The 12,681-nt window shown below is 42.6% G+C and overlaps 1 protein-coding gene across 2 annotated transcripts in view; it reads right to left on the minus strand.

The window, feature by feature from the left end:
- fgd5a (FYVE, RhoGEF and PH domain containing 5a) overlaps window positions 1-12,349 on the minus strand; it is a 37,099-nt gene extending 24,750 nt beyond the window's left edge. For both annotated transcript variants that reach the window (XM_039798294.1, XM_039798293.1), the window contains exons 1-3: window positions 12,047-12,349; window positions 7,417-10,162; window positions 1,261-1,378 (exon numbers count right to left, since the gene is read on the minus strand). In XM_039798294.1, coding sequence (XP_039654228.1) covers window positions 1,261-1,378; window positions 7,417-10,162; window positions 12,047-12,056 — 2,874 coding nt within the window. In that variant the 5' untranslated portion in view covers window positions 12,057-12,349. The remainder of the gene's footprint in view (window positions 1-1,260; window positions 1,379-7,416; window positions 10,163-12,046) is intronic.
- Window positions 12,350-12,681: the final 332 nt, after the last annotated feature.

Below are 12,681 nucleotides of genomic sequence, written 5' to 3' on the forward strand. Positions count from 1 at the left end.
ACAGCTAATGTTTAAAGGCCCTCTGTGGGCATTTATTCCTCTCAAACATTAATAGGAACAGCTACGCAGCAGCCAAGGAGACTGTCGGAAAAGCAAATTCACGTTTTTTGTTAGATTTCTGCTGTCAAATAAGACTGATTATTTCATTACAGTGCAGCATAGACATGAAGGCTTTCTCAAATACGGGACTTTTAAATTCAGCTGCATTATGTATGAGAGGCTGTGTGTGTGTGGCGACAACAATGCTGCCCATTGATTTAGAGGCTAATCACAGGGTCTCAAAACATCCGAGCCAAAACATAACATTGAAGCCATTTAGTGGTTTACCGGCAAGGCTCCTGTGCTTTGTCAGTGTTATTCTTTCCTTTGTGGGGCATTTCACAAATACTGCATTAAAATCACACTGATCCTCATTTCCTCGAAACACAGTTGAATTAAATGCATCTCTGGTCCTCTTCCTCCCTGCTTTTTTTCCTCAATTTATTGGATTTTTTCTTTGAAGAAGAAGAAAACAAGGAAATGCGTGTCGCTTTGTGGGAGCTGTGGTCTGATATTATTATGGTAGCAGGAAGAATGGGGTTACTGTAAAATGGCTGCCTTTTACTCTACAGAAGTCTGGGGAGTTTAAGGCGATACATTTCAACAAGCTTGATATCTCCACAGTAGGGCTGTGCTCGATTGAAGAAATTCTTAGTCGACTAACACTCATTAAATTGTATCGACTAATTGATTAGTTGATTTAATCGACAGATCTGTAAATCAGAGTTTCTCCGCAAAGAGTCATGCAAAAGCACCACTTTAATTCTTGTTTAAACCAGAGATGTGCTTGTACGTTTCTTGGAAAAAGAAAAAAATTCCCAAAAAAAAGAAAAGTCATTCAGCATGAAAAAAGCATAAAACATGACTAATCAACTAAAGAAATCTAAGTTGACTAAGACCAAAACGACCGATTAGTCGACTAATCGACTAAGAGGGAGCAGCCCTACTCCACAGCAGATAAAGCCACAACAGTTTCAATGCATCTTCCAATTAATATGTGTGCAGTAATTGCCATTAGGTTCTGTTGTTCACTCATACTATCTTATGTTATGATGTAATTTTTATTCAAATCTGACAACCAATTCCAATCTAGGGCCTATTAATAGGACTTGCAGCATTTTTTGCTCATTGTGTTGATTTGGTCCTCCAGTTGGGAGCTCAGCGGATTGAATTAACCACCTTCCACCCTGCTTTCATTTGTCTCTGTATCCCATATCTCACCTGTCGATCATAACTCTGCTCAGCCACCCCCTCTTCCTCCTCTGAAGTACGCCCGTGGTCCTCGTCCGCTGACAGCCCAGCAGAGACGGGGTTCATTGGGAAAGGCTCTGTGTAGGCACTGCCAAGGGAGGAAAAGACAGTATGACTACAGCAAAACAGCACTGGTACTGAAATATGAATATATAATACTATCACGACATCTACACTATAGTATGCGCTGTATAGCACTGCTTTAACCCTAAATAAAGACACCGAATATTTGCAATTGGGACTGCAGGAAGGCATTGATGACACAAATTCCAAATAGGACATTTATAGTAAATCGTTGCAGCAGCATATTCTCAAAACACTGAGCAATAAGTCCCCTATAAATATAGGTTTTTCCTTTTCCTGTGTGTGTCTCTGAACATTTCCACTCCTCACATGGAGTCCTCCAGTGGCACACTTTAATCTCTTTCATCATTAGTTCATCTAACAGATGGCACAGTTGTGTTCGTACACTGGTAATCCTTTTGTGTGCTTCTGTACCCAAGGGGGACACGCTGTAGGTCATTTCACATGTAATCCCTTTTATTGCTACCCGTGGTAATTATTAAAGACACATTCAGTATGTTTGACCAAATTCATTTTGCCACTATAACAGGATAACAAGTATTGTCAAAGCAGCTGACAGCTATGGGACAGCTTGTCATATAGCTGTCATATAGCTGCAGGTTTCACCAGAAATGGAAAGGTTGCATTGCATACTTGCGATGCAATGTGTCCACTTTCTCTATGACATACTGTATTTCTACCTCATCTGTGCAGAATGGTTTATGTTAAACAAATTCTTGCTCTTGCTCCAGAAATGGGGGAAATATTTTATAAGGACTTTCCCTGAAATTGTCAAACAAACGTGCATATGTTCCTATCTAGAGCTGCAGAGATCAGTCCATTAATCGATTAGTCGATCAACAAAAAAATAATTGCCAATCATCAATTCATCGTTTTACTGTAAGTCCTTTTTCAAGCACTAATGTCAAACACTCTCTGGTTCAAGCTTCTTAATTGGGACAATTTGCTGTTTTTGTTATTTAATATTAAACTGAATATCTTTGGTTTTCTTGTTTTATTGCCTGTCTGGCAACTAAAAAAGCAATTTAAATACATGACATAGGGCTTTAGGGCATTGGGATTATGAGAAATTGTGATTTTTTTTCTTTTGTTCTGGCATTTTACAGACAATAATGAGTATTTGTCCTGATGTTCTTAAAAAGCCCCCTGTGTGTGCAAAGAGTAGATGGCTATTAGAAGACCAAAGGTTATCTTCTTCATTCAGACGCACTACTTCATGAAGTTCACACACACACACATGCGCGCACACGCACTCCTATTGCGTGGGCTGAAGAAAGCACAAACAGGCCATTAATCATGGTTGACCTCAGAGCAGACAGATCAACTTGGTGTGGGCTCCTTGGTGATGTTGGGGAGACAAAGAGAACAGGAGGGATGGGTCTTCTTTTAACTCATTCTTAAGTTCTGATTTATTCTACGGGGGAATTCCTTCACATGTCCAAGAGAAATGCGCCACCACGGATTCTCACCTTCACCTTTTCACACTTGACCATCAACAAGCACAAGGTCCGAAAACACACCTTCTGTGCTGTAATGGAGGGTTGTGTCCAATTGATAATATTTTCTCCCAGACAAGCCCAACAGAAAACTAAAAAAACTATAACTGCAAACAGTGAGATTGGAATAGTTTCTTCTTTAAATTACATCTCACTTTTCTTGGACAGGAAACATTAACGTTTGAAGTTGATGTTCTAATTTCTTCTATACCAATGTAGCCCATTTCTCACCATAAAATCCACAATATAGCTTTTGTTTAGCTCCATTCAGCTTCATATAATGTTACATATTTAAACTTGCGAATATGTGATATTTTTAATATGGCAATACGTAAAAGCCTAAGACCATTAAGGCAATGCTATTATTCCAGCAGATTGCAATGTCTTTTATAACACAGCAAAGTTAAATATACTGTGTCAGATTTAGAGGAGGACACATTGATTCTCTGTGAAAAAGACCTTTATGCCACCAATCCCCTGTGAATTTGATGATGCCTGTAATATGTAATTCAATTGAGTTAAACATTGAGTACTAAAATATATATTGAGTGCAATCAGACAGGCCTGTATATGAAATAGGAGCAGCTGAATAAGTTCATTAGCCTCCCTCCCCAATCAAGAGATTGGGAGCAGTTTTAAATTGTTTGCTGCTTTTAGTGATGATGATTACATGTAGCCTGTGGCGGCTGTGCTTTCCTATTGCAGTTGTGACAAGGTTTGATGAACTGATTGGTGAAGATGCTGGCGCTCTGACTGTTGCGACCTCACGTGTGATGTGGTAGAAGACGGCTTTGGATAATAACAACCTCACGTCATGTAACAGGCTGTGATTCAGGGCCACATACAGTGCTGCTCATGAGTTTAGGAACCCATGCCATAGTTGACTAAAAAAGAGAAATACAAAAATCATCTTTTGGAAATTGATCTTAATGCTTTAATTACGAAATTAGGAAAATCCAACCTTGAAGGACACCAATTTTCTTTGTGAATGAATAATGTACGTAAATAAATAAATGTTCTTCCTTAAAATACAGGGGGCATAAGTATATGTTAAATTCCCATGGAGGCAGGCAGATGTTTATTTTTAAAGGCCAGTTATTTCATGGATCCAGGATACTATGCATCCTACAAAGTATAGCCCCACAAATAGCCCCTCATCACCACATACCCTTCACCATACGTAGAGATTAACATGGGGTACTTTCCATAAAATCATCTCTCAATGCAATCCTGGATCCTTGAAATAACTGGCCTTTAAAAATAAAAATATGCCTGCCTCTATGGGAATTTAACATAGGGGTGTCTATACTTATACTCCCTGTATTTTAAGGAAGAACATTTATTTATTTATGATACATTATTCATTCACAAAGAAAATTGGTGTCCTTAATGGTTGGATTTTTCCTATTTTTTTAATTAAGGCATTAAGATCAATTTCCAAAAGAAGATTTTTTTATTCCTCTTTTTAGTCAACTTTAGCATGGGTTCCTAAACTCATGAGCAGCAATGTATGCAACAGTGTTATAACCTCTGCTCAGTTGTTTCCAGTTGATTTATCCTTTACGCCACTGTACCAAGAGCACTTCAGGGGTGTATGAAGCGGTAGGCTGGAGGCATTCCTGACAAACTGGAGCAACAATAACAGCAGACCTGGCATTCCTGTCGGTACCACACCTCATCTTGTTGTTCAAGGGAGAGTCTGGGAACCTCCACCCCACCACGGTGACCCCCCTCTCCTCCCTTCATCCTATCTGTCCTCTCCTGTCTCCACCTCCCTGCCTCCCGCCATAGCCCCGCCCTCGTCCTGCATTTCCTGTAAACATGCTGGTGGGAAGCTCCTAGGCTGGACACTTCCTCCCCGGGGATGACCTGGCAATGACCTCAGAGCGCATGGCACTAGGCCTGGCGAACCAACGACACGCCCTGTCCACCACCTCGCCACACAGCACAGCCACCACCCAGTACAACAATGTACTTAAGATGGCTCCCTCATCACTACTAACGCTAACATAACAGTGGGTGGAGGAGCTGTTTTAGAGGCCATGGCTGGGCTTTGTCATCACTCTGAAGAGGCTCATGTTGAACTGTTTGACACCAAAGGGTAAGCTAGAGATGTACATTTTTGCACACATTAGCAGTATCGTACTGAACATACCACTATAGCTCTGTTCACTGTTTACACAGGGACAACAACCCATCTGCATTACGGGTGTGTAAGTCTACCTGGAACTGCTTAAGTTGAGCACAATCACAATCCGGATCTTTATCTGCTAACGCTCATTTGTTGCTACAAGGCTACTTGGCAATGGCAATTCTGCTGAGACTGCACACACACACACACACACACACACACACACACACACACACACACACACACACACACACACACACACACACACACACACACACACACACACACACACACACACACACACACACACACACACACACCCTTGGTTCGGTTTGGGATGAATCATTAGTGCGCCTGTTCATTTTCCATTGTACACTGTGGTTGTTAATGAACACGTCTCTTTGCGTACCCTGAATGCTTGTGCTAAAGTAGTGTCTGAATGGGGCTATACATTAATCACACAAGTGGAAACAAGCCAGACCTGTGGAACAGCAGCTTTGTGAGTTCTCCTTAAAATGCGTGTCTGCTACTGTAGGCACAGTCCCTTTGTGTGCAGTGCTCTGGGGCCATTTGGTCATTTTCCTCACCACAAAAATCTACTTTGTCTCTGTGGGTTGACAGCGTCAATGTCAAGCAGACAGAGTTTAGTGTAAGATGTACACACAAAGCCAGGGACAAACACCTACACTCACTACACATGACTACACATGACTTATTATTGTGTGCACCAATGCACACACATGTATACACTCAGACTAAAAAAAAAATACACCCCGTGTACACACACCAAAAAGTGGCCCTGGCAATAGAAGCATCTCCGGGGGGAATGCAGTGAAGGCGAGGCTGCAGGACAGATGGGTTCTTTGCATCTCTGTGAGTGGTGTGAGACCCCCCACATACACACACACACACACACTGAGCCACATCGATAACATCACTGGGAGAAAAAGAGCCATCGCTGAGGTCTGTCTGGGAAATGGAAGTGTTTCAAATGTAAATACACTGTAAATAAACAGTAAGGAAATCATGGCATAGTGTTGCACAGAATGTCTGGAGGAGACAAGCTTTCTTTGTGTAAGGCAGAATAGATATGAAAGACAGTATCTGCTAAATAAAATGGAAAATGTAAGCCTTTTAAGAAGCTCTTGGTAATGACCTATCTCTTTGACTACACACAGGTCATCAAACACAACTGTTTTATTAAGACTGGGGAAAGACTGTAGCCCATCCTGGCTAAAGCTGTGGCACAGGCCGGGGTAATCTGATACAGTCTGACTGCAGTGATTCCTCACTCTATCACACACTGCAGTAAATCCTGCAACCCTTAAGGGTCCAATGAAAGAGAAGCACTCGGGAGAGAGCTACTTTAATAAAAGCCCTCCTAAACTTAACAATAAGTGTCAGGTACAGGAGAGCAATTACACCAGAGCTGCTCTTGCTCCCTTTCTCCTATTCTTACTTTTCCCTCCCCCACCTCTATATGACTTTATCGCTTTACTCTTTGTATTTTCACTCTTCTAGCACATCCCCTCCCCTCGCTCTCTCACCTTTTTCTTCATCCTTCTCCACTTCCTTGTGTGAAAGGAACCCCCCCTACATTTTTTCACTTTTAATTGCAGCCCATAATGATTTTCTCTAATGTGAGTAACCTGCGTTCAGTGAGCTTTCCAATTGCCATTAGCTGTTCTATCACCTCAGACTTCCATAAGAAGCAGCAGCACCAGATGTGACCTCTAAATCCACCAAATGAAAAACAGGAGTAAGCTCTCCCACAAGCATTGTCCATCTTCCCAAAGCCAGCGATGCCTGACATAGCAGGCTGCTCATCTCTCACTGAACATTTTTGTACAAGAGGGAGATACGATTCTACTCAGCCAGATGCCCTCCGCTCATCTGAGATAGAATATATGTCAGCGGTTCAGGGGTCAAGATTGCCCCTCTGAACAGCTAGGTCCACGCTTAACAGCTCAGTGGACTATTTTAAGAGTTGTTCAAGAGATAAACATACTTGCTTGTTCTACAGACCACAAACAAAAAATAAAAAATGGTTTCATTCAACTATTCTATTATTTGACTAATTGTGTAAGCTCTAAAATGGATGGTGCTGATGATATGACATTAATGGGTCAGCACACCGAAGTTTGTGGTACCCAGCCATGCAGGTAATTTTGGTTTTATTCATTTTTATTTGATTTCTGCAGTTTGCAGCAGAAATTTCAGAGAAAGGTATCTCAAAACCTGGGCAAATAAAACAAAATTACCTGCATGGCTAGATACAGTACCACTACAGTAGAGTCAAGGTAAAACATGTAAAGTAAGGTAACGTATGTTTTTTGTAACTTGGGTGAATCAACCCTTTCAGGTTTGCTTGGAATTATATGAAGCCATTTTAACTTTATTGAGCTTTTACAATACCTTTCAGAGTCTGCATTCGATGTCTGGGTTATGCTGTCAATCCCAGGGAAACTATTCATATCCACATAGCCATCATTCTCATTGCAGGCAACTGTAGTGCGATTTGGGTCCTCAAAAAACTCAGTCACAGTGTGGGATCTGGTGGGTCTGCCTGGGATCTGGATGTTCTCATAGTCTGAGCTCATGGCTGGGATGTTTTCATAGTCTGAGGTGTCCGCACTGGGGAAGGAGATGGAGCGGGGTTTGGTCAAAGGCAGTGGCATGGCGGAGCGCCGAGAACGCTCCTCGAAGGACTCCACTCTGGAGACGCCTCTGCCATAAGCTTTGAGGTCTCCTTTTCTCCTCTGGTGGTCTTTGTGGAGGAAAAATGGGGATGGCAGGTCTAAAGGACGCTGCTGGGGGTTCACAATATGGGACTGAAGCTGAGGAGAGCTGCCAGTGCTTCTACGATCAAGCTCTATGAATCTTGCTGGGCCGTGATGGCTGGACTCTGAGGAAGAACGTGAAGAGCGGACACTTCCATCACTGAAACCCTTCGAATCAGTCTTCCTCTTGAACTTGAGCGCCAGGAAGCGCTTGAAGGAGGACTTCTTTTTAGGTATGTCACTGGGTTCATGCTGGATCAGGAGGGATGGGGAACTCTTGGTGACTGGTCTTTTAGTGATGTATGCCAGCTCAAAGGGTGGTGGGATGTCCACTAGAGAGGTTGGTGTGGAAACCCCACTGGATGATTGATGGCTACGCTGGGAAAAGCTTCCAGAAGAGCTTATGACACATGGGAGTGAAAGAGTATCATCTTTCCTCTTCATCCTGATGTCATCCTTCAGAGAGCTGTTGATCTCTGTGGGAGTGGTCAATGTCAATTCTGGACCCTCTGCAGACCGGGAATAAAACAAGAAGCGGCGAGACTTCATAGATGGGATTAAACAGTTGACCCCAGGCTGCTGTGAATGGCTTAGTGGTTCACTGTTTTTATCTAAGGCCACTGTGCAGTAGTCATGAGTCTGGTACTCTGTCCCTGTCTCCTCTGGCACAGTTTCTGGGACATAACCCGGAACTTTCCCAGAATAAGAGCGTGATCGGGTGACAATAGTCTTCCGATCAAGTGTCACAAAGTTCTCCCCTTCTGAGTCAAACCCTGCCTCTTCGTATATATGCTCTTCACTGTCCGAGTCTGTGTCCTCATAGTAAGGCACAATATGGCAGTCTAGTTCCTCAATGTCTTCTTCAAAGGCCTCAGTGGTGTGGGCAAACACCACCCTGTTGGTGAGCTCAGGGGTGCGGCCTACTTCTAGGTCTGCTGGCACTGTGATGTTGCACAACCTGAGGCGAGGCTGGCAGCTTGATCGTTGGCTGAGGAAAGCCTGCTCTCGTTTAGCTGTTCTCTCTTTTGCAGTTTTTCCTTTGATATGTTTCTTTTCCGTTTCTTCCTCTTCGTCATCATCGCCTATCTCGACGTAGTCTTCCGATGAGACACACTCCAACTGCTCATCCTCTGCTTGAAGGCAGAGGGAATCGTCAATGTTTGCATACTCATCTGTTGACTCACTGTCTTTTGCTTTGTCTTTGTGTTGATTCGACTCCTCTGTGCCCTCCTCAAACTCACCCTGTTCTGACAGGGCTTGCTTATCCTCTAGCTTGTCCACGTCATCTGATGACACATAGTAAGGTTCCTGGTTAGAAGCACCTGCCGCTTGCAGTTCATTTGAAGGTTTCTCATCCGGATCATCCTGACTCCACTCTGGGTCAGCGGTGCCGGTCATATCTGGCAGAACAGCTTCAATGACTGCATAAGGCCCAAACACATCCTCAGTGCTGGATGTGAATCGAAAACAGCCAGAGAGGTCCTTGGTGGCCCGTTCTGGTTGCCATACCCCTGTTTCTCCTGTTTCAGCTGTGTCACATGACTCACATGTATCACTAGCATCATCTGTGGGGCCAATCACATCGTAGGGATACTCTTCAGTTACAGTTGGAAGCACGCTGAATCTAAATGCAAATCCTCCAGCTTCCAGCTCGGTCTCATCTGTGTGTAAATCAGAGTGCACACAGTCCTCACTTTGTTCACTGTCCACATCATTACGTCCAGTGTCATTGTCCTTATCACCCTGACTGAGGTGATCAAGATTTTGTTCCTCTACATGTTCGTCTGAGTGTCCTGTAGAGTCACAAACAATATCATCTTTTTCACTAAAACTCTGTTCCTCCACTTCTGCCTCCTCTCCTGTTTCATCCTCCATTTCATCAGTGTGATTGCCACCTTCAGGCTGGTTCAAGTCATTGTCAGTGTTTTCATCCTCAGTAGTGTCATCAGGAGAACCATCATCTGCTTTGACTGTGTCCTGAGAGCCTATGCTGTCGCCATCATTATCAAATATGTCTTCTTTTTCTGTTTCGTCCTCAGTTTCTCTTTCTGCTATTTCCTCTTCGTCATTGTGTCCGGTGCCACGGCCATTAACCCAGTCCTCTGACTCACTTTTCTCCTCTTTGTCCTGATTCTCCTCAGCCATTTCCTGCAAATCTTCTGTCTCCCCATCACAGTGAGCCAGGTCTCCGTTACTCAGGCTCTGTGGGGGGCAGAGCTCCTCTTGTGTGTGAGGCTCATACAGGGGTCTGGGCTTTGGGGCGACAGGAGGTTTTGGACCACGGACAGGGGGACACGGCCTGGACATCAGTTTGGACTGCACTCTGATGGTCAGATGACTGCGAACCTGTGGTCGAGGGACTTGCATTGGATTTTGAAAATCTGTGCAAAGAGAAAAGAAAAGTTAATTAGAATAAAAGTAAAAGCAACTTGATATTTTCAGTTCTTCTGTTTTACCTAATATTGAATATAAATATATGTGGGTCCTGTTTTTATATAGAATGCTAAGAGGAAGTCAAATCCTGTACAATAGTCAGTGACATGCAGAATGCTGCAGGGGACATTATCAGCAGGAAAAACAACAGAGCCACAGGGTACTTAGAGGAGGAACAATAACATCTCCCTGTCTGGGAAATGACACACGCAGGTTGGACGCTTATAGCAGAATTAGATTTAACAAATGATTGGCTAATTGTCATCAAAAACTTTAAAGATGATTTTGTTATTGCTCCAAAAATGCGTTATCTGTATTTAAATGGATGATAAGGCCGCATGCTAATTTTGACACTGAGCGTCTTGCTTTTGAATTTTGACTTTACATTTAGTTAAGTGTTAAAAATCGTCAAGTCATTAGAGAGCACTGCTTACGAAATTTAGAATTGTCATGAAACACACCCGTACTTAACAAAGTGTATACACCCTGTGTCTCTTCCTGTTATTTAGTACCTGCCCTGACGCACATCCTATTAAACCCTGTGTGCACTCTGGCTATCTCTGAGTGTTTTCTCACTCTCTTGTAGTCTCTCTCTCTCTAGACATCAGTTTAATATGAGTTTTTGAAGAAACTGCCCGTCATTGCCATACATTTCTTTCTGGCCACAATTATATTTTTTCCCAATAATGTCACCATGCTCTTTCTTTTAAGAATTCCAGGTTCATTAGCTGCTCCAGCAGAGCCTCCTTGGACTCCACACAGGATGTCTATGGGGGGAAGGACATTAACACCATGGCCCCCCATCACTCCGCCATGAACCTCTCTAGGAGTACAGATTTTCACAACACAAATGGACTTCCTTCTCGTCATTCTTCCCTGATTCTCACGAAACATACTCACACAGACACACACATATATGCACACACGCACACTTTTTTTCTGCTGAAAAGGTCCTTTGAGTGAATCAAAGAACAATAAAACTGGGAGAGAAAACAAGGGTCCCAGTCTGACAATGCACCCAACTGCAAACAACAGGATATGAATTATGCAACAAGAATTCAATTAAAACAAATGTTTGAAAAACAAAGGAAGAGATAGACGGGACCTTGGTTGTGCCAAACCCACAGGATATCAACTCAGACTGTGTCCTCATCATGAAATGTCACCCGTTAAACCTTAACAACCTGCCTAAAATCCAAAGTGACTAATCAGAAAAAAAGGACATTATTTTCAAAATAAAGATTTCCTTAGACAGAAATCACATCTTCATTATCATTTTCACCACTTTCTCTTAAATTCACAGGACACTGCACTTGACGTTACCTTCCAGCAAAGGCTCTGTCTATTTTCACAGACATGGATTATAATCCTAACCCTATTAGCCTACTAATCCTAGAACAGACCCCCCAACTTTATTGCAACTTTATCAATTACTATAGATTTAAACAAATGTCTGTATATAAATTCATCTCACTATCATTGCTGTTATGGGAAAACTATTAACATAATTTCCATGAAAATCCAAGTAGCAATTAATCCATAGCTCTGTTTATTTCATTTTACCTATGGAATAACTCATTTAAAACACTACAACAGGTTGCATTTAGTTGCAATACATATCCATTTGTATGTCAAATGGGTGGAAAATAAAAAGATGAAATAGGTTTTCAGATAGAATCAACCAATTAAATTAATTACCACCGCCCCCACCCCCATCACTTACACATTTAACACATGAACACACACCCGCGCCGTCTCACTTTGTTTGCTGTAAAACATTTAAAGTTTGATTTCTGGACTCTTTACAGGAACATAAAAGATTAACAACTAACCTGCGTTCATTGTGGAGCATCATCATCCACGGGAACAGACAGTTATCCTCATGTTTCCCCACACCGACCGCGTCCCTCGAAATGACGTGGAAACTTAATCCAGATACAAACACAATGCGGGAAAAATTAAGTGGTAAAGGAAGAGTTGTTGACCATTATCGTATTGGTTCTCTCCAGTGTGAGCCTACTTGTGGAAGACGCCCCTAGTTCGGCAGTGTTCGCAGAGTGTCAGCTGAGCTTTCAAGCGGCGTGCATCTCCAGTGGTGATGCTACAGTAAACTGGTGCGCTCCTGTGTGGAAACGGGAGGTGCTGCTTGGTGCTTCCTGAGGCAGGACAAGCCGAGCCTACAGCACGGCACGGACACGGAGCGCAAACCAAACCCACTATATGCTTCGTTTTTGCAATGCACAGCGTTACATCTGTTTTTTTTGTTTTTTTATTCACATTTGGTCATGTTTTGTTTCAGGACACTGCTCCACAGATTCAATATTCTAGAGACCAAATCCACTCAGTGTGAGAGATTTGGAACGAGACTATAAGCCAATAATGGTTGATTGTGCTGATGGGCAGCTTTAAATCTGCAACTACTGTTTTTGCACAATTTTTTTTTTTCTTTTCCAATCAAATCTGTTGG

This window comes from Perca fluviatilis, chromosome 4 (assembly GCF_010015445.1).
Source record: "Perca fluviatilis chromosome 4, GENO_Pfluv_1.0, whole genome shotgun sequence".
NCBI classification, from domain to species: domain Eukaryota; kingdom Metazoa; phylum Chordata; class Actinopteri; order Perciformes; family Percidae; genus Perca; species Perca fluviatilis.